The 21446-nt window shown below is 42.0% G+C and overlaps 3 protein-coding genes and 1 long non-coding RNA gene across 6 annotated transcripts in view; all 4 read left to right on the forward strand.

Annotated features, from left to right (window-relative positions):
- Positions 1 to 6422, forward strand: LOC137136170 (cilia- and flagella-associated protein 157-like). The gene is made up of 5 exons (XM_067521304.1): positions 1 to 340; positions 460 to 706; positions 1038 to 1284; positions 5137 to 5849; positions 6149 to 6422. Exons 1-4 carry the CDS (start codon positions 40 to 42, stop codon positions 5341 to 5343), a joined length of 1002 nt encoding a protein of 333 aa, XP_067377405.1. The 5' UTR covers positions 1 to 39; the 3' UTR covers positions 5344 to 5849; positions 6149 to 6422.
- A 2058-nt stretch (positions 6423 to 8480) lies between these two features.
- Positions 8481 to 14102, forward strand: LOC137136221 (glutathione S-transferase theta-1-like). 2 transcript variants are annotated; one of them, XM_067521385.1, is made up of 7 exons: positions 8481 to 8723; positions 9410 to 9497; positions 10095 to 10251; positions 10658 to 10834; positions 11072 to 11253; positions 12691 to 12995; positions 13957 to 14102. In XM_067521385.1, exons 1-6 carry the CDS (start codon positions 8618 to 8620, stop codon positions 12956 to 12958), a joined length of 978 nt encoding a protein of 325 aa, XP_067377486.1. In that variant the 5' UTR covers positions 8481 to 8617; the 3' UTR covers positions 12959 to 12995; positions 13957 to 14102. The 2 variants fall into 2 exon arrangements, with proteins under 2 accessions (XP_067377486.1, XP_067377487.1); XM_067521386.1 differs by lacking the exons at positions 12691 to 12995; positions 13957 to 14102 and adding an exon at positions 12034 to 12171 and having other exon boundaries at positions 8486 to 8723.
- LOC137136171 (P2X purinoceptor 7-like) lies at positions 13996 to 19483 on the forward strand (the record flags this gene model as incomplete). The annotated part of the gene is made up of 13 exons (XM_067521305.1): positions 13996 to 14101; positions 14195 to 14266; positions 14417 to 14506; positions 14988 to 15084; positions 15433 to 15513; positions 15796 to 15931; positions 16163 to 16300; positions 16468 to 16604; positions 16894 to 16984; positions 17402 to 17467; positions 17902 to 18006; positions 18100 to 18207; positions 18729 to 19483. Coding segments are annotated over 13 exons (1734 nt in total), but the record flags the coding sequence as incomplete, so codon positions are not given.
- Positions 19484 to 20984: 1501 nt separating this feature from the next.
- The window catches only part of LOC137135956 (uncharacterized), a 53827-nt gene continuing 53365 nt past the window's right edge, over positions 20985 to 21446 (forward strand). For both annotated transcript variants that reach the window (XR_010915529.1, XR_010915530.1), the window contains exon 1: positions 20985 to 21233. This is a non-coding gene — a long non-coding RNA (uncharacterized lncRNA). The remainder of the gene's footprint in view (positions 21234 to 21446) is intronic.

Below are 21446 nucleotides of genomic sequence, written 5' to 3' on the forward strand. Positions count from 1 at the left end.
ATAACATAGCAACTCAGTTCTCTAAAGCCTGATGCCCAGATGGCCTTTCTGTTGTGCAGATGTCAGCTTAAATGTGATGAGCTGGAAGAAAAGAACAAAGACTTCACCTCTCAGTACACTGCATTGGAGAAGGACAAGAAAAACATCACTGCCATCCTGAAACTCTCAGTGGCTGCAAAAGAAAAGAAGGTAGATAATCTTGTTAAGCTACTGGAGAATCAGCAGCAGACAGCAGAAAAAGAAAGAGAGGTCCTGGAGCTGCAGCACAGCCAGCAGAAACAGACGCTAGAGGAGCAGATCGACAAAATTAACTCGGAGAACATGATATATGGTGAGACTGGCACAAAATGTATGTGTAGTAAAATTTTAGAACTAGGGCTGCTGCTTAATATTCCCTTATTTTTTACAGTTTAATGTCTTTATTATGTCTGACAAAATATGGATGACTGGCACATTGAGAAAACTGTAAAAATATGTTGAATGCAATGTGTAAAATATATAATGGGATGGTTTTACCGAGCACAATTGTTGCCTCTGTTGTTCTGCCCTCAGTGGCAAAGATTGAGGAGCTGAAAGAGCAGTTGGTGCAGCTGATGGAGCAGCTGCAGGACTTGGAGTCTGCAAAGCAGCGGCTGGTCAGTCAGAAGGAGGAGTATGACGCGGCCATCCACCTCCTCAAGAACGAAAATGAGTGGAAGAAGGCAAAGTAAAGTTTAAGACAAAGTTACACTCACAGCATTACATTTGCAGGGGAATTTTAAACGCAGAGTTGCTTTTTTGAAATTGGATTCAAAGGAAAACGATCACTACATTAAGATGTCGGGCAACTGAAAAAACGACCCATTTTATGACAGCACCTTCAGTGAATTTGCTTATTTAATCTGAGGAAAGTTCTGGTTCTATCTATATTCTGCATGTATAAGTGTAAAACAACCATGGGTGTTAAAAAACACAGGGGGCATCCAGATTTCAACTGGAGACCTTTACCCCCACATGCTATTGGTTTCACCTGCCCCTATCCTGTTCTCCAAAAACAGGATGCTCGAGGACATGCGTGACAGAATGGATAATTTGTTGAAGGCAAAGATCTTAGACGTCATTGAAGAGGAGAGAGCTCACTACGGGAAGTGCATGGAGCAGGTCCACTTCCTGCAGAGTGACAGTATGCTGCTGCTGAAGGAGAATGATGCCCTGCATAACAGAAACAGAGATCTGTGTGCTCAGAGCGACAACCTAAAGGAAGAGTTTGACAAGATTAAACAGATGATGATCTGTGGAAGAAAGGTAAGAGGACAAGAGGCAGGGGGGCATCCAGACCTGAACTGCAGTCAGATGCTTTACCACTGAGCTATACCCTCTCTAAATTGCTTCTTATGGCCACAGTGTCGTTTGAATAAAAATGTAAAGTTGCCAAACATCTCATCCAACATTAGTTTGGTTTTTGGCCTCATTGTGAGGCCATGTTTCAAGTCAATTTGGGATCCACATTTAAACGCAGCGTCAAAAAGAATTCAGACTTTTCTTTAAACCTGAAAGCTTTTTTATTTTCCACCACTTCATATGACACATTTTTCATGTGGCTGTTGGGTGCAGAGCAAATCTTTCGTTTAAATTTATGCTGTAAAGGTTTATGATACTGTTATTTTTGTGTAACATTTCCTTTTGACATTTAACAATCTTCTTCTTTTCCTTTCGGCTGCTCCCTTTCAGGGGTCGCCACAGCGAATCATGTGCCTCCATCTAACTCTATCCTCTGCATCCTCTTCACTCACACCAACTAACTTCATGTCCTCCCTCACTACATCCATAAATCTCCTCTTTGGTCTTCCTCTAGACCTCCTGCCTGGCAGCTCCAACCTCAGCATCCTTCTACCGATATATTCACAGTTTCTCCTCTGAACATGTCCAAACCACCTCAATCTGGCCTCTCTGACTTTATCTCCAAAACATCTAACATGAGCTGTCCCTCTGATGTACTCATTCCTGATCCTGTCCATCCTCGTCCCTCCCAAAGAGAACCTCAACATCTTAAGCTCTGCTACCTCCAGCTCTGCCTCCTGTCTTTTCTTCAGTGCCACTGTCTCTAAGCCGAACAACATCTCTGGTCTCACCACCGTCTTGAAAACCTTTCCTTTCATTCTTGCTGATACTCTTTTATCACACAACACACCTGACACTTTTCTCCACCCGTTCCAACCTGCCTGCACTCGCCTCTTCACCTCTTTTCCACACTCACCGTTGCTCTGAACCGTTGACCCTAAGTACTTAAAGTCCTGCACCTTCTTCACCTCTGCTCCCTGTAACCTCACCATTCCACCTGGGTCCCTCTCATTGACACACATGTATTCTGTCTTGCTGCGGCTAAGCTTCATTCCTCTGTTTTCCAGAGCAAACCTCCACCTCTCTAGATTTTCCTCCACCTGCTCCCTGCTCTCACTACAAATAACAATGTCATCTGCAAACATCATAGTCCATGGAGATTCCTGTCTAACCTCATCTGTCAGTCTGTCCATCACCAGAGCAAACAAGAAGGGGCTCAAAGCCGATCCTTGATGCAGACCCACCTCCACCTTAAACTCCTCTGTCACACCTACAGCACACCTCACCACTGTCTTACAGCTCTCATACATGTCCTGCACCACTCTAACATACTTCTCTGCCACTCCAGACGTCCTCATACAATACCACAGCTCCTCTCTCGGCACCCTGTCATACGCTTTTTCTAAATCTACGAAGACACAATGCAACTCCCTATGACCCTCTCTGTACTTCTCCATCAGCGTCCTCAAAGCAAATACTGCATCTGTTGTACTCTTTCTAGGCATGAAACCATATTGCTGCTCACAAATGTTCACCTCTGCCCTTAGCCGAGCTTCCACTACTCTTTCCCACAACTTCATTGTGTGACTCATCAGCTTTATTCCTCTGTAGTTGCCACAGCTCTGCACATCTCCCTTGTTCTTAAAAATTGGTACCAGTACACTTTTCCTCCAGTCCTCTGGCATCCTCTCACTCTCCAAGATCTTGTTAAACAAACTAGTCAAAAACTCTACTGCCACCTCTCCTAGACACTTCCATACCTCCACAGGTATGTCATCAGGACCAACTGCCTTTCCACTCTTCATCCTCTTCAATGTCCTCCTCACTTCACTCTTACTAATCTTTGCTACTTCCTGCTCCACACCAGTCACCTCTACTTCTACTCTTCGTTCCCTTTCATTTTCCTCGTTCATCAACTCTTCAAAGTACTCCTTCCATCTTCCCATCACACTCCTGGCACCTGTCAATACATTTCCATCCTTATCTTTAATCACCCTAACCTGCTGCACATCCTTTCTATCTCTATCTCTTTGTCTGGCCAACCTGTACAAATCCACCTCTCCCTCTTTAGTGTCCAACCTAGCATACAAGTCCTCATATGCTCTTTGTTTGGCCTTTGCCACCTCTATCTTCACCTTACGCTGTATCTCCCTGTACTCCTGTCTACTCTCTTCAGTCCTCTCAGTGTCCCACTTCTTCTTAGCTAACCTCTTTCTCTGTATACACTCCTGAACTTCCTCGTTCCACCACCAAGTCTCCTTGTCCGCTTTCCTCTTTCCAGATGACACACCGAGTACCCTCCTACCTGTCTCCCTGATCAAATTAGCTGTAGTAGTCCAGTCATCTGGAAGCACCTCCAAACCACCCAGAGTCTGTCTCAGCAATTCCCTGAAAACTAAACGACATTCTTCCTTTTTCAACTTCCACCACTTCGTCCTCTGCTCTGCCTTAGTCCTCCTTATCTTCCTCACCACCAGCATCATTTTACACACCACCATCCTGTGTTGTCTGGCTACACTCTCCCCTACCAATGCTTTACAGTCACTGATCTCTTTCAGATTACAACGTCTACACAAGATGTAGTCTACCTGAGTGCTTCTCCCTCCGCTCTTGTATGTCACCCTATGTTCCTGCCTCTTCTGAAAGAAAGTGTTTACTACAGCCATTTCCATCCTCTTTGCAAAGTCAACCACCATCTGACCTTCTGCGTTCCTGTCCTGAACACCAAACCTGCCCATAACAGTCTCATCACCTCTGTTCCCTTCACCTACATGCCCATTGAAATCTGCACCAATGACAACTCTCTCACCTCTGGAGATGCTCTGCATCACTTCATCTAACTCACTCCAGAATTTCTCCTTCTCTTCTAACTCACATCCTACCTGTGGGGCATAACCACTCACAACATTGAACATCACCCCTTCAACTTCCAGCTTCAGACTCATCAACCTGTCTGATACTCTTTTCACCTCTAGAACATTCCTCACAAAATCCTCTTTCAATATAACTCCTACTCCATTTCTCTTCCTATCTGACCCATGGTAAAACAACTTAAACCCTGCTCCTAAGCTTCTAGCCTTGCTGCCTTTCCACCTGGTCTCCTGGACACACAGTATGTCCACCTTCCTTCTCTGCATCATGTCGATCAACTCCCTAGCCTTCCCTGTCATAGTACCAACATTCAAAGTCCCTACTGTCAGTCCTACATTCTTAGCTTTCCTCTTCTCTCTCTGCCTACGAACACACCTTCCTCCTCTTCTTCTTCGTCTTCGACCAACAGTAGTCCAATTTCCACCGGTACCCTGTAGGTCAACAGCACCGGTGGCGGTCGTTGTTAACCCGGGCCCCGACCGATCCGGTATGGAAGTCTTTGTCACGATTCGCATGTTTGATTTGGCATGTGTTTTACGTCGGATGCCCTTCCTGCCACAACCCTCTGCATTTATCCAGACTTGGGACTGGCACAAGAAGACACTGGCTTGTGCCCCCTTGCGGTTGCATTTGACATTTAACAATAAATACCTGAATACAATAAACAAAAAGAGCAACATGCAATGTGTCATCTAAATAATAGCAGCACCGATAGTTGTAGTTATCACATTAAATAAGAAACTATTAAACGTACTATTCCAGCATGAATTGTTGCACTTCGCCATATTATGATAAGTTTATAAATGTGAAAAATCCGCCACATCTGCCCTAAAATAATGACAAAGAACCCTACAGTTTTTTTTCTAGTTCACTTTTGCACCTTTGTAAGCTTGCAACAAACAAGCTCTCAAGCTAAACGTCTTCTCAACGCCTTCCCTTCTTCAGGAGGTGGTGCAGCTGTCGGAGAATTGCCAGCAGGTGAAGGCGGAAGTAGAGGACTGGAGAATCACTCACCAGGACAAACTGGCTCAGATAAAAGGGTTCAGGTTAAACGTTCATCCCTTTCCCCTCTTAATGCCGAAGCTCCACACTCACCAATCAGCCAGGACATTAGTCAATAATAAACCCACAGTAGAATTATCCAGTGTCTGACAGTAAGAGTAGAACTTTTAAAGATTTCTTAAGACTTTTTAACTTTTAAAGATGTAAAGAGATAATGCCGTTACTAAAGGAACAAATTATCATCAGGGCATTAAAACAAACATAAATTACACATCCAGGTTTGAACCAGACACTGATGTAAATGGCAAAAATGCTCTACAACTGAGCTATAACCTCATTGTCTGCTGTGGTTTTCAAACAACACCTACACTCAGAGTTCATGTACCTAAATGTTAATTTAGGCCTTACACCATGTCCTTATTATATATGCCAACAAATAGAAGACACCTTCCCTATACAGTATATATATCCCTATTTAATGCTTTGGTGTCTGTGGTGTTTTCAGACAAAGCCTTTCTCCATTGTTCAAGGAGTGTCGTCAGAAAACGGCTGAGATAGATCGATTGGGGGCTGAACTAGTGAAGGAGAGGAGCAAGAGAGGGCGGCTGGAGGGAATCATCCAGGATACAGCCATCATTCTCAAACACATCCTGATGGTAAGAACACAAACCAGAACAGCAGCGTCAGGATAGCAACATTGGAGCACACTGCATGGTTTTATTGTTCGAAAGGCATCAAACAATAAAGCAGTGTAATATCAAAATCCGTGGCAGTATTCAAGGGGATGGATGATGATTAGTTGATATGAGTTTATTTAGGTTGATCTTAATCCAGAACAGTCCCTATTACCTTTCGCTGCTCGGGATAATACCACTGACTTTTGCAATGTCTGTACAGTATGTCAAGTATTATTCCTCAATTAGCAAAGCTCGGATTTCCTTTCTGTTGTGTGCAGGGCTCTGGGGCGCCGTCTGAGGCTCAGTTTAAGGCGCATAGGCTGCTGGAAATCCTGGAGAGCGCTGACCTTTTAAGGAACAGGCTCGACTGTCAGCCACTCCACGAGAAGTGTGTTTGAGGACAGGAACCACAGTCCTCCAGCCCCAAATTCAGCAAGGTACTGGAATTACTTTCCAATTGGTTCGTGTTATCACTTTCCCTTTTGTTATTGGGCTTAATGCAAAGTATATGTGTGTACTGTATATGTACTGTATATACAAAAAATACGTCAATCTCATTTGATTCCCAGTTGTAGTATATTGGAGTAAAGCAGACCCTCAAAAGTCCTTCATCTAGTCTCTTGCTTTCAGCTGCAGTAGGAAGCTGTTTTTACTGAAGAGGCTCTGAAAACAAGCCAATGTACCTGCCACACACCAAACAACAGGCAATGATTTACAAGCTGGTGAAGAAAGTGAATTATTTAGAAGCTTGAGAACCAGGAGGTGGTTTAACACCAAATCAGAGCTAAATTGAGAGTAAATAGTGGAATTTATGCATTTTACTGCATTTTTGAAGGACAAAAGTCCAAACTTATCACCTGCACTAGCTCAGTGATCACCACCATACTCATGTTCACCACCCAAAATCTATCTCAAGACACACATAGTGCACTCCCTCCCCCATCTTCCCCCTCGAGACCCCAGCACTGTCGTCCCCCTCAAGACGTCCTTGATGGCCTCAGGATATACAAGGAAGGGTTGACTCCAGCCCGTCCTCTTAAAAAGCCTGTGCCCTTTAGAAGTTAAATAGAGCTGTCTGAGGTTCCCTCAACCTTTAAACATTCAATTATAAGAAAGCTGCTATCACAGGACTAAATGACTACAGGCCAATCGCATTACATCCTAGAACTCTTCGTATTCCCTGGGACATGCACACAGTGGACTTCAGCTAAGCGTTTAAAACTATCATCCTATCCTCCAAACTCTCCCAGATCTCTGTATCCCCCTCCCTCTGTCAGTGGGTCACCAGCTTCCTGGTGGGAAAAGCGGTGGCTGTGGCCCAGTTGTCCACGAACCACAGGGTCAGTGGTTCGACTCCCGGTCCTCCGGGCTACATGTTGAATTGTCCCTGGGCAAGATGCTGAACTCCAAAGTTGTTCCTAGGGTCTACGTTTTTGAAAGTTGCTTTGATTGAACTTGCTGAGATGAAGACGAGATCCACAGTGATGAGATCCCCACACAATGACACAACCACACATGTGCACTTGCCCCTGGGTTTGCTGTTGTGTTGAGTTATGTTATGTTGTCTGTATCATTTACTCTTTCAACATGTCCTTCAGCTATTAACCACCAAAGCAAATTCCGTGTATTTCTTAGCGCACTCGGCCAATGAATTCTGATACAGATTCTGAATTTGCGATGTGTCAATAAATAACATGTTATTTAACAGTGTATTTCACTATTGGGTCAAAGGGTCAGTTCATAGTGTTTATACTGCTGCCAAGTGGCTAGAACCATAATCACTCAATCACTAATAAGTTGATAATAGTAATAATAATAATTTTTTTTGCAAGGTTATTTTGTTTTCATGCAGACTCTGTTTTTTGTATGAATGTTGTTGCTGTGTCCTTTTATCCAGAAACTCTGCAGCGCCATCAGCCCATTTGACCTCCCTCTCCAGCTGGATGATTCCGAGGCTGCAGCCCCCTCCTTTGCAGAGCACCGACCAAATCCTGTCAACAGTAAGAAGGATGGTGTAATAAGACCACTGTGTTTCAAAATAAAGTTCTGAACGTCATGTGAACGTTAACAGAATGCAAGAATTAAGTAATTTCGTTAAAACTATTAATCATTTCTTGTGTGCACAGCTGCCTGCCAGTTTATCCACCTGGGTGATGAGCTGAAGCAGCAACATTACAGAAAGTTTAGTCTGCAAAATGTCATAGATTCAAGAAAGAAGTAGTTCAAATTTTTATATAAAGTTAGTTTGTATAGTTAGTATTTATATAGTTTACATAGTTTTTTTATGTGAGGTTCTTTAGACACATGCTAGTTGAAATACAATTATAACTTGTGATTGCAGTTAAAATAAGTGCAAATCCTGTAAGATTATAAAAAAGGATAGCGCATTGTAAAGTCTTTGATCATATGGTCATCGACTGCAAGCCAGACTTGTCTTCTTTTCACTTACTTCTTATTGCGATATAAGAGCTCACTGACCCACAGATTAGAGGCACATCGAGTAGATGAAAGGTGAGGAATCTCTGCAGTGTTTACGAAATGTTGGGCAAAGCCGCGGACAAAGGTGAGACTGCTCAAACACCCCGGCCTGCTCGCTTTGAACTGTCTACACCATTTAAACATCCGTGAGACTTAATGCAAGGAGAGGCGGAGTCGTGGGTTGGTAGAAGATAACAGGGACGGTAGGGGACGACTGAAAGCGCAGAACGTACACCGTGGAACCCAAGCAGCCTTCACACTCTGACATAATGGAGCTCTATCTCGACCTGGTTTCCCAGCCCTGCCGCTCCGTCTTCCTGTTTGCCAAGGTGGCCGGGATTCCCTTTGAGTTCAAACCTGTGGACCTCGCTGCCGGTAATCCCACACTAACAGACAGACACAAGAAGAGAACTTTGAAAGGCACACAGAGCCTGTTTGTGCAGATTTCAATTCGTTTTACTATTTTCAAGCAGAATATTTTGAGTGTACAGGAAGTTACCAGATTTTTGTATAATTTGCACAGTAGATTGTTGCATAAGTTGCAGTTGCAAAGTTTCTTGACATTTTGTTCTTTCCGTGTTTAAGATACATAACCCATTTTGCAAGAGCTGGCAATTGAGCGCCCTTCAGACTTTGGTCTATGAGCCTGAACACTAGAAAAAAAGCCTCCTCTGCTAACCAGTACACGGTACATTTCACCTAGAAGGCTGTCAGTCTCACAGGTTTCTAAAGCAAACAGTGGGTGGAATGTCATAGGTCGGACGTCAGATGCTCCAGACAAAACATTCCTGCGTCCCCAAGACGATGGGATATCACAGACGATCCACAGACGACAGATCCAGACACTTGATGGGGAAATCACCAAAAATGAAAGATAATTTTCAATGCACAGAGTAGGAAGAATTAACCAAACACCCACCATGAGCCCTTATCTCTCAGTTACAGTATGTGCTATGTTTACTGGCATTTGTTTCTGTGACATGATAACACAAACAAGGGGACAGTAAAGATTTTCTTTCCCTTTAACACATCTGTAATTCTCCTTTGTGTGTTTGTCTCAGGACATCATTTCAGCGAGGAGTTTGGAAAAATCAGCATTCTTAGGAAGGTACCTGTCATGAAGGATGGAAGTTTCATTCTGACAGAAAGGTAGGTGACAAACTCAAAGCAACATCTTACATCTATTTATTATTTTAAATTATTTAAGCAATGATGACTTTGCTGACTTGAGCTCTTTCAAAATCATAGTTGTAGGGATCATTTCATCTACAGAAACAAAACATGCTGCATTGAGCTGCATATCACCCACATGTAAGTGGATCTAACATGCAGATAGTTCAGATTTTATATTATCAGCTATTTTTAATCAACATAATATTTGGTATCTATCTCCATCCCAGTGCAGTGCACAGTCAACAGCAGTGTGTTCGTTTTACACTGGGCTCATCCGTCCATGACATAAACACACTACAATAAGTCGGGGCCTTTTAAAGGCAGAATGTTCTTGAAGAGTCGGAATCAGTCCTCCCTCCCCCTGCTCTGAAACAGCTTTACACTCCACCATGTTCTGAACAGTCCATCATGATGAATAAACTTTCTAATCCAACTGAAATTGTCGCCGTTCCTATAATTGGTCAGCAGGACACAACCTAAACAAAGTAAATCGATTTAAGGTTGATAACAAAACAAGGTGAAGGAGTTTGACATGTTTGCTGTTATTAAGTTAGTAATTTTTTTGTGTTGCAGTGTTGCAATCCTGAAGTACATGGCACAGAAATACTCATCGTCCGTTGCAGATAACTGGTATCCAGCTGGCCTGCAGCAGAGAGCCTGTGTTAATGAGTATCTGGCCTGGCAGCACACAAACCTCAGACTGCATGGTTCAAAGGTCTTCTTGCTCAGGGTATGCGTCCAAAATCGCTCCCACCCTGCAACCTCACCTGATTCACTCCAGTACACAAATTCATATATGTTACTGTTACATTTGTGTCCATACTGTTCGGCCTCTGTGCTTTGATCTGTTTCATCTATCTTTATGTACAGTTATGCTAGGAGCTCTGTGAGAGTGTACGCAAGCAAAAGGATCATGATTTGAGCTAAATGCTAATGTCTGTGTGCTCACAGAGACAGAGCTTACTTGTTGATGTTAAAGGGATATCATGTTTGACATCATAACTATCAAAGAAAACTGAATCCGAAATGTAAAAGTCAGGTATAATGTGTTATATGAGATCAACTGCTGCTACAGCTACTATACAGTGCATTGACTGACTGTACTGACAGTGATCTCTGTGTGTCTGTCTGAGAAGAGTTTATTTCCCATCATCATGGGCTCTGAGGCCCCGAAGGAGAAGATGGACGCTGCTCTAGAGGATCTGAAGCAGTCACTCAACCAGCTGGAGGAGAAGTTCCTGCAAAACAGATCGTTCATCGTTGGCGACAAAATCTCTCTGGCTGATCTGGTGGCAATAGTTGAGATCATGCAGGTAATACTACTACTGTTTTTTTACTATCGTTACGGCTAATGGTAAGTAAAAATACTTTATGATAGTTTTTTTGCATTTGTATGAAAAGTGTGGGTGACAAATAGGAATTTATTGATTTCAGAGAATTCTGTCCGCATACAGGATCTTGGTACCAAGACTGAAAAACATGGAATTATGATGTCTGTTCATGATGTTGTATCTTTTTAAGAAAACCCGTATATGCTGTGTCTTATGCAGCCCGTTGGAAGTGGCCTGGATGTGTTTGAAGGCCGGCCGAAGCTGATCGCCTGGAGAGAGCGAGTGAAGAAGGCGCTGGGCGAGAAGCTGTTTGACGAAGCTCATGCGGCGATCATGAATGCGAGCAGCCTGCCGCAGAAGATGATGCAGGACAAAAGCAAGCTGGAGATGCTCAAACCAAGGTTTCAGAGGCTTTTCATCTGAGACAGTTTCCCTGCTCAAAGATCACACACCTCTCACTTATGAAAGTCACGTAATTAGTTTTAAATCTCATGGTTGTGTGATGGTTGCTGTTTCTCTACACTAAGAAGTCGTTAAGGCACTTTTCAAGTATATAGATGTGTTTATCTGATGATGAATGGATGCTGGTTTATGATCTATATACCGCAAATATTAAAATGATGCAAAAAAACTGATTCTGTTGTTTAATAGTTTGTAAACTTCATGGATTTCTGAAGTGCAACTTTATGTTGGATGCATGCTGGGGGAAGAAATATGAGCCAAGATTGAAAGTAATCTCATAATTTTGCAAACTAGCCCATTGAGAGTATTAAATATTGTTTTATGTTGTGGCTGGTCTGAACTTAATCTAGCACCCGAGTAGAGAAGCATGAGCGCATAACGTCTGTAAAGCATAAAAGTGAAGGGCAGATCTTGACTGAATGCCCTCAGTTAAATTCCAGCTGTGCACATGTTGCACAGACTGAGCGGTTGTCATTGTTTTTTCCTGCGGCAGTTTGTGTGGCCTGCCCACAGCGCTCGACTTGTCCTGCTGCAGACAAGAAGCTCTTTATTTTAAAAGAGAAAGATGAAAAAACGGAAACATGGATTTACTATAAATCCTTGGTTTTGTTGCCCAAGGAGATCATACAAGTTTGTTTACTTCTTTTTTCATTATATGGCAAGATTTGCTCCTGTACATCAAACATTCCTAATTTTTTTTTTTTTTTTTTAATGTGCAGACAGGCTGAGCAAATCCTTCAAAAGGCAACGTCACCAATTTTCAACTTGCTCTCTATGGCTTTAGTTTATCACCCAGAGGAGTCTTTCCTCATCAGGAGGTCAGATATGATCATCTGGAGGTGATCCGGAAAAGCAAGGTGACCGTGATTACAACAATAATCGGAACTAACGGTTCCTCCAAGTGATGTCATCTAAAGGTAGAGAGATGTTTTAATGGAGAAAAGGAAGGAGAGAACTTTAATTCTTAAGAGATCCCAGGGACATTTTGTGCCATTCCGTTTTTAATTTTTAAGCCATTTTGGCTGTGTTGTATAAATATAGCTCACATTTGCCAGAGGATATTTATTAAAAAAAAAAAAAACTTGTGTCACTTCCTTAAATTAGCCTAAAGTGGTGAAGCTGCTCAAAGACAGACACATTTGAGCCCAACGACACATCTTGTCCACCAGATGGCGCTACGTTTTCCTATTCAAAGATACGTGTGTCCTATTGATGTTGGATTGATGGTGTGTGTGTTTTCTCTTAGAAGACCACACTTTGTTTGGAAAGAAAAATAAACCCATTTAATTCTCAGTTGAGACAATGCGTGTAGAGATGTAGCCGACATCCAGTACTAATGTTCTGATGTGATGTTAATGGACTTTTACTTGATGCAGGACATTTGCACCGTTTAAGCTGCCGCTGCCGGGGGGACGGAGGACGTGTGGGCAGCTGCAGGACACTGGACACGTGATCTTTCACACAGGAAGAAGAGTCAAGAAACGAATCGGAGGCTCCTCTTACACAGAAAGTCAGAAAAACCCCGAGCATCAGCAGAGAGGAGGAGGAGGAGGAGGAAGATGCCGTGCAGTAAGGTGCTCCGTCTATGTCAGTACGAAACCACCAAGCTGGTCCGGATCCAGAGCGTCCGGCTCGGCTCATTGAAGTGGAGTCTGAACGGAGCCATTCTGCTGTGTATCTGGTGAGTGGACGCCCCCGCATCTCCGGGGCTGCTGCAGTGATTCCAGTGATTCACTGTCACATGTTAGCACATCAGGATCCAGCGGTTTATAGTGTTACAGCCATAACTGTCTGTCGGCCTAATTACAAGAGTGCAGTAAAAACTGTAGATCAAATAATAAGTAGAAATAGTAAAGTTTTATCAAATAAGATTAAAAGATCTAAAAAATGTAATAGGAGTGAAGAAAGACTTATGGCAGTTTCTCCATGTTGTGATCTCTGGCATCACCTAGAAATGAATTAATATTCAGGAGAGAAATTTAACTTATCATCTATTGTCAGTCCATCCATATGCAAGTATCCAGTAGAGAAGAGATGTTGTCAGTTCTTCTCATAGCACTTTGCTTTAAAGTTTTCTCCATTGACTTACTGTAGATTTTTGGCTGCGTTGCACCTCACCTGTAAGTCACTTTTGGCCAAATGACTACATGACTACAACACAACACAAAACACACATATGATGTGAAATACAACACATGCTTTGTGATGAATAAAGGCATGTGCAAAACACGGCAAAAGACCAGATCAAATGACAAATGGGAGGGTGAAAACCACAGGACAAAAACAGCCGAGACAACACTGTCCAAACAACCTAGATGGAAACGGGGTAAACAAAAAAAAAAAAAACCAGGTGACAAGCACAAAAGTAAATATAATGGCAGAAAAAACTGCAAAGAGGATAAACTGTGCATAATCACAAGGGAGGAATAGTTCTCAAACAAGGTGAAAGTAAAGGTGAAAAGCCTCTTTGAGTTTTTAAACTTGGTCAAACTCATCCAAAGCAAGAAAATGATTGTGTTGAGGTCTTCGGGTTTCTATTCGCAGTTTCCACAGAAAGCAGTACTCACAGAGTACTACTCACCAGCTGACCTTAATGTGTAAACTCATACAGTAAACAGTTTTTTTTTGTTTTGTTTTTTCAGCATCATGATGCTATGGAACAGGAAGTACCAGGAGTTTGACCTGGTGGTGAGCTCGGTCACCACAAAGGTGAAAGGTGTAACTCAGGCCCACCTGCCCGGGGTCGGGGACATGGTCTGGGATGTGGCAGACTACAGCGGACCCCAGGTGGGAGCTGGCTGCTTTTGGTGCTAAGCTGTTGAGATCCTTTGTGTTAGTCAAAGAGGAGAATTTACGGACATTTTTCTCATTTCTTTTTAGGACAAAAACTCCTTCTTTGTGGTGACCAATGTCATTGTGACGAAGAATCAGAAGCAGGGAAAGTGTCCAGAGGTGATTTGTCACTGTTATTATCGCTACTAAAATTACTATCATCAGTTTTAATAATACAATGTGAGCAGAGACCAATATTTGAGCCGACAAAATACAGCTAATGCTATGATGCCTTCATCGGAAAGTCGACAAACCTGTCTGATTTTGCAGAAGTGTTTATATTCCAGGTCCCCCATAAGGACAGATTGTGTCGGACTGATAAGGACTGTAAGAAAGGAGCCTGGGACGAGCTGAGTCATGGTACGGGGGCTTCTTTTTATTTTATAGGTGTTGGAGGTGGTTTTTCCTCCATTGTTTCTGTTTTCTTCTCTTTTTGGTAAATCTCGACCTTTCAGCTGAGCTCTCCCACTTTCCAATAGGGAATGTTTCCTAGTGTCCTATGAGATGAGTGCCCAGTAGGCCCATTTGTAAATCTGAGGCTTGGAAAACCGACTACTTTAGTCTTAAAATAAGTCTAACTTTATTTTAAAATAAAGTTACTCATTCTTCCTATCAGCACGATGTCCATAAACATTTAAAGTTGCATAGATAAACTAGATTGGAAATCAGTAGTGTGATAAAGAAATGGGCTTAAACAGACACCTGCTGCCTGTTTTAGCTTGTCAGCAGTTCCCACCTGCTTCCACACGAAGCTGAAAAATGTATCATTGGCGTGTTGCAGTTTTAGCTTCAGCCAGTGTTAGTTTTCTGCTGTGTCTTCTGTGTGTTTTTGGTTCTGCAGGGATTCAGACGGGATCATGTGTAAAGTTTGATGTGTTGAGGAAAACCTGTGAGATTTCAGCGTGGTGTCCTGTAGAAACCAAGACGAATCCTCCGAGGTGAGCTTTAACACTAACCCGCGTTCTGTTGTCCTTTGCTCCGATTTCTTTCGTTTGGGCTTAATAATACAGTTGGGTAGAATCCAATGAGCTGCTAATCTCATCGACACATATTTTATTCACAATAAAACATATACAACATATGAGATGTTGAAACTGAGACATTTTACCATTTCATGGAAAATGTAGGCTCATTGTGAATTTGATTGGCATTGTTTTTATTTCCGTCCCAACTTTTTCGGAATTGGGGTTGTACAATTCAACAGCACAACGAACTACAGCCTTCACATAAATCAGGTTAGGATGAAGGCTCGTATTACAATTTTGTGGGGATTTCCAATAATACAGGCCTGCTGTTCTGGCTGCAGCTGAGAACTTCACAGTGCTCATCAAGAACAACATCAGGTTCCCTGCATTCAACTTCATTCGGTGAGACTTTCACAGCTGTGTGTCAATGCTTTTATTTTGAAACCTTATCTTACTGTTTATATTTATGTGTGAAGCAATTTTCATCTCTGCCATTGAAGTAATTGACTTTATTAATTGCAGTAAGTTTGCTGTTTTGCTTTAATATATTAGTCATTGAATAGTAAGAGCTTTGATCAGTTGCATCACCATTTTATTATCTGCACTTATCTGAAACAAGACACATTTTTAAGTGTTTGCAGGTCACTTCTAATCAGCGAGATTGATTATTATTTATTTTTACAGAAGGAACATCCTCCCAAAGATGGACAGCGGCTACCTGAGGAGGTGCCAGAGAGCAAACGACTTACTGTGTCCAATCTTCCGACTGGGGGACATTGTTCGAGAAGCCGGGGAAAACTTCACTGAAATAGCAGTAGAGGTGGGATTGCATGCTGCAAAACAAATATCCTGTGATTTATGCATGTATGCATATATGTATTTCGTGTAGTTTTTGTTTTCTGTGAAATAAGATAATATTATACGGCTTTTCTTCATTTTTAATGAAGAAGTTCTTAAACAAATCTCTAAGGTGTATGATGAAAATATAAAAAGATTTTGCCATCCAATTTCTCTTTTTTGTGTTTCCCTTCCCCATTTGTGTTGAAAATAGGGAAATAAAAGTAGGATGATGCTTGTTGTTCTCAGCAAGAGACCAACTAAAAATGAAACTGCTAATGAAGGAAGCTGGCAAAGACAGCTTCTTTCAGCTGGTGGATCAAAGTGCAGAGTCAGCGTTGCCAGTGTTATAGTAAATAAAAACCTTAAAAATAATAAGTCTTATAAATTAAAAAGTCCTTAATTTTTGTGAAAGGGCAAAAAAAAAAAAAAAAAAAAAAAGATCGATTAAATTCTAGTGAAAAGTTGTTTCGGTTATTCTTTCGAGCGATGGCTGACTGTGCATCGGTTTGTCCACAGGGGGGCGTCATCGGCATCCTGATCAAATGGGACTGCAACCTGGACCTGCTCATGCACTCCTGCTTGCCCAAATACTCCTTCAGACGGCTGGACGAGAAGGAGAGCAACAGGACTCTGTATCCCGGCCTTAACTTCAGGTCAGCCGGCAACACTGGGGTCAAAGGTCAAGTTCAAAATGTTCACATACTCATTTCGCTCACATATGTAATATAATTTTCATGGCTATCACAAGAAGTTTGAATGTACTTGCACTGAGATTTTCAAAAAGAGTGCTGATTAATATTCTATCAATTAATACGGATGCTGCAGTGTTTTATATAAAGTATTCATATATTATTTATTTGTATTCACTTTCACAATTCACTGTATTCACTATTGTTTATTATTTATTCTATTTATATATTATACTATATATTGTCTGGTCAGATATGCAAAATACAACACAGTGAATGGCGTGGAGGAGCGAACACTGTATAAAGCCTTTGGGATCAGGTTCGATGTCATGGTGTTTGGACAGGTAGGTTTGTTTTTTTTGTTTTGCTTTCTTCCAGATTTTCGTTTTTCTTTATTTTATTTACTTATGTACGTTAAGGTTTATTAGCATCATTTTATTGTTCCTTTGGTTTGTTTTTTTGGGGCCCTCCTTGCAGCGTGGCTCTGAGATGTGGGACGTTTACAGCATAAAGCACATTTTTATATATAGCACTATACAGTGAAGCAACACACACAGGCGGTGGATGACTCACAACAACAGCCCTTGTTTTCAGTCCGTTTCTGCCACTTGTCTTGTCAGCCAGCCAAAGTTTAAGATTGGTCAGTGCCACTTTAAAAGGGCTGAAGTAACTTTGTACGTCATGTATTGTCAAATTCTGACTACAACTAAGGAGAAGAGATGTGAAAACCAAAACCCCACAGTTGACATTTTGTTTTCCAGGCGGGAAAGTTCAGCTTCATTCAGCTCATCCTCTACATCGGATCAACACTGTCGTACTACGCTCTGGTGAGAGACCACGCACCATCAACTGCTAAGTGTCCACCTCTGCATTCATCCTCCATGAGCACTGTCCAGAGTGGGTTTTTTAAATGGTAGCAACTCTGCACAAAGCGAGCGAAATGCATCGAAAATCTTCTCTGTGCCTATCAATGGAAGAGAAAGCAGCAATGATCACTGGCAGAGAAATCTCAATTAAAAACTCAACATTGATGTCTCCTGAAGCCTTTTTACTGTGTGACTGACACAATAATTTATTTATTTTTATTATGGGTTTTGTTTTTACCGGCAGTTTGAGGATTTTCTTCTTTATTGTGATGTACGTAGTCTCCATTAGAGGATTTAAGGATCTTCAGCAGTGTTGGGGACATGTGGAGTGTGTTGTATGTTGTGGGTGAAGTGTGAGCTGCTGTGGTCACGTGAAACGGTGTCTTTTCCTCCAGACAACCGTGTTTATCGACTGGCTGATTGGAACCAGCTGTTATTCTGCAGAGGTCGGACAGAACTACTCGCAGAAGAAGGTGGAGGCACTTCAAGACAACCAGAAGGTGAAGAACGGTTTGACATAAGCGACAATACAATTTAAAACAAACTCTATCTAATAGGTTATGGTCATTGTGATGTGTGACGCTGTGTTTCAGTGCATCCTCTGCGTTTCGTACGTTGATGAGAAAAACATTCGACTGGTGAAGAGGTCACTGAAGAAAAGTTTACAAGACCTGAAACCGATATCTGCTCTGCCACGTAAGGTAAACCTGGTCTGGCAAGGACAGATCCAACGAAGATTCATGTACTGTGGCCTCGGGAAGTATTCAGACTTCTTCACTCTATGCACAATAGATAGAATTGCCATTTTTATTCATCAGACCTTGCTCAAAAACCGATAATGACCGAGTGAAAACTTTTGAGAAATTTTATTATTATTTATTTTTTGCCAAAGTAAATCACAGACACGGACAGAAATCAGTTAAAGCTTTGAGTCTTCTTACCAGAGTCTCTACAAGCTTCTCACACCTGGATTTCTGACAGATCCTCTCAAAGCTCCTCCTGCAGAGAACATCTGAAACAGATTGTTTTGAATATTACTTACTTTGTGGTTAGGTAAGAAACCACATACCTTGACTTGGACAAATTCAACTAAATGCAGTCGTTAAGAGTTAAAAGTGCAAAACGATTTGTAATCTTTGTAAAATCAACAGTTTTAAAAATGTGTAAAAGGGTTAGCAGCTTTAAACAGCCATGGTTTCAGTGACGTGTTCTATCCTGACAGGAGGACATGGGACACCTGAGAGCTGTCCTGTGTCTGCTACGGCCAGATGTTGAACGGAATCATGACGTTCAGCCTCCCGTCGACCGTAAACCTGAACCGCAGCCCAAACCTTCTCCCCCATCCTGGTGTAAATGTGGCTGCTGCTCTCCCTCCTCCCTCCCACAGGAGGAGCTGTGCTGCAGGCGGAGTGAAGGTGCTTGCCTCACCTCCTCTCCCCTCTTTGGGCCGTTGGTGTTATGTCGCTCCCTGGTGGAGGCCGTGGTTCTTTACCAGGACCCTCTGTCTCCACGCGCTGATCGAGATCAAACCACCGCCCTGCGTCACTGTGCCTACAGACAGTACATCAGCTGGAGGTTTGGGGTCCCACCTAAGGAAACCCACCCTGTCATCCCCAGCTGCTGTGTGTGGAGAATCAGGGAGGAGTACCCGAGGCCAGATGGACGGTACAGTGGCTTCACACCTGTCAGGACGGTGTCCATGCAGGCCTGTGCCAATGGGGACGTTTGAGAGGAGTTTTTCCTGCTCACAGAGGAGGGGCTCCACTGCTGACTCACCTACTAACAGTTTACTCACAGTGTTGCTTAAGTGAAACCTTCTGTAACTTTACTCAACTGGGCAAAACATGATCCCGAGTTAGTTTTTGTCGGCCTGTGTACGTCAGGACGTGGATGTATAACCTCAGAGTCAATTGATCACTGCATTTTCCAAGATCTTCTGTCGAGGTATTTGACTCAATAAAATATTTATAAAACCTTTGTCCTGTTGCCACTGTTTTTAATCAGCCTTTTCTAGGCAGAAATATGCCTCCATTTGAAGAAAAGTTGAATAATTTACTTTATTGAAGATGTGATTTTGTAGGTAGCTGGCAGCTCCACTTTTCACTTAGGCCAAGTACATGAATAGATTTTGCATTAAAATCCAGTTTGGCTTCACCAAACAGCTTTACACAGTCCAACGCTTCCTCTGTCACATTGAGCACAATAATAGCTGGAGTAATATTAGCTATCTGCACATCAGGCCATTCTTCAGTGCTTGACATTCACAAGCACTTTCAGCCTTTCACTTTCCCAACTCAGACTCCAGACCTTGACCATTGTTGTTATAATGGAGCATTTGAGTAAAATAAGGCCTCTTTGTTAAACACCTCAAGGCCTAAAATAGCTGCAGACATCCCTGTTTCCTCCCATTTCTCATCCACTGATCCCTCACTGTTGCTTTTGTTCACAGGAACCGCACACAATGGGGGCTAATCTGTTAGCATATGCCTTTTAATTTTATTTTCAGAATGGCCTGGAATGAGGAATAACTGTACAGGGGTTGGTTTCCAGTAAGTTACATTTGCTTATATTGTCCATGAAGCAATATGTTTTAGGAATGTGTGTTATCTTTATGTGTTCATCAAACAGTGAGTGCGTTTTCTCATAATACAGGCTGACAGTGTCAGTCTGCAGATGGATGTGGGGTGAAGGTCACAGTCAATAGATTATGTGATGCAAGTGGAGGTAGATTGGTGCTGTCTGCACAAAATCGCGCTAACCGTTTTTTAAATTTATGGAAAGTAACTAAACTTCTACAACTCTGACTTCAGATTTCGTAAAACTTTAACCTACAGAAAACAAATCTTCAGTTCCTATCAAGTTTTTCTTTTTCTGCAGAGTAGTATTGGCAATGCCACAAAACAGGTTCGTGCTTACAAAGCCCAGGTGATCTATTAAATGCAAACTTGACATTTATTTGTCCTGCACATACCTTAAATTGTACTAACAGAAATAAAACCAGTGGTATTCAGGCACAATGCACTACAAAGAATATCATAGCAAGTCATTTCTGAACTTACAATATTTAAAAAAATGTATAATCACAAAATATACTTCAAGATTTTAAAGTACTGAGTGTAGAACTTTGCCCACATCCATTTTCTACTATGGTAAATTATTACTTACCATTTTACTGCTTATGTTGGCCAATATTTTTAACTATTATGATATTTTTAATTATGACTTAATGTGCTGATGATTTTCTTAATTGATGTAAAATAAAAGTGGTGAAGTACAAGATCTAATATTTCCTTCTGAACTGCATTAGTACTTCAAGGTGTACTTCAGGGAATTTGCATAAAACTCGATTAAATGTTTTATATTTTTACACAAAACAGAACTTTACAGAATAGTTTCAATCCCTGACAGGTGACCTTTGGATGAATTTAATTTTAATATCGTCAGTTGGTTAAAGGTTAAAGGTCATCCAGCGGTCAGAGGTCGGCCATCATGGCGGGTAGAGAAGAAGTTCATTAGTGTAGCTACGGACGTTTTCTTCGACAAACAAACCGAACAACATGAACTGGACACGAGACAAGTTCGAACACGGAGTGAGATTTTACGAAGAAGCACTTTATCGGGGACTAAACAGCGTTAGCTTTGATGTTGACGGTGACCTTTGCTCCCACGTCACACAATGGATTTATTTACGCGATGACCGTCGCGGCTCAAAAAGAGGTTAAAAGAGGTAAGTGGAACATTTCGGAACCTAACGCGTTTTGTCGCGCATTTACTTTACGGTAACGTCACCGCGGTTTCCAGCGACCTAAACGGACGAGAGGTTCACGGACTGTTGAGATTACAAAGAAGTTTCTGTCCGACGCATAACGGAAAGTTGAGCGCAACTTAAAATATGTTTCATAAAGAAGAAAACAGTGGTGCTCCAGTACAGTGAATGTGC

The sequence above is a fragment of the Channa argus genome, chromosome 11 (genome assembly GCF_033026475.1).
Source record: "Channa argus isolate prfri chromosome 11, Channa argus male v1.0, whole genome shotgun sequence".
NCBI classification, from domain to species: domain Eukaryota; kingdom Metazoa; phylum Chordata; class Actinopteri; order Anabantiformes; family Channidae; genus Channa; species Channa argus.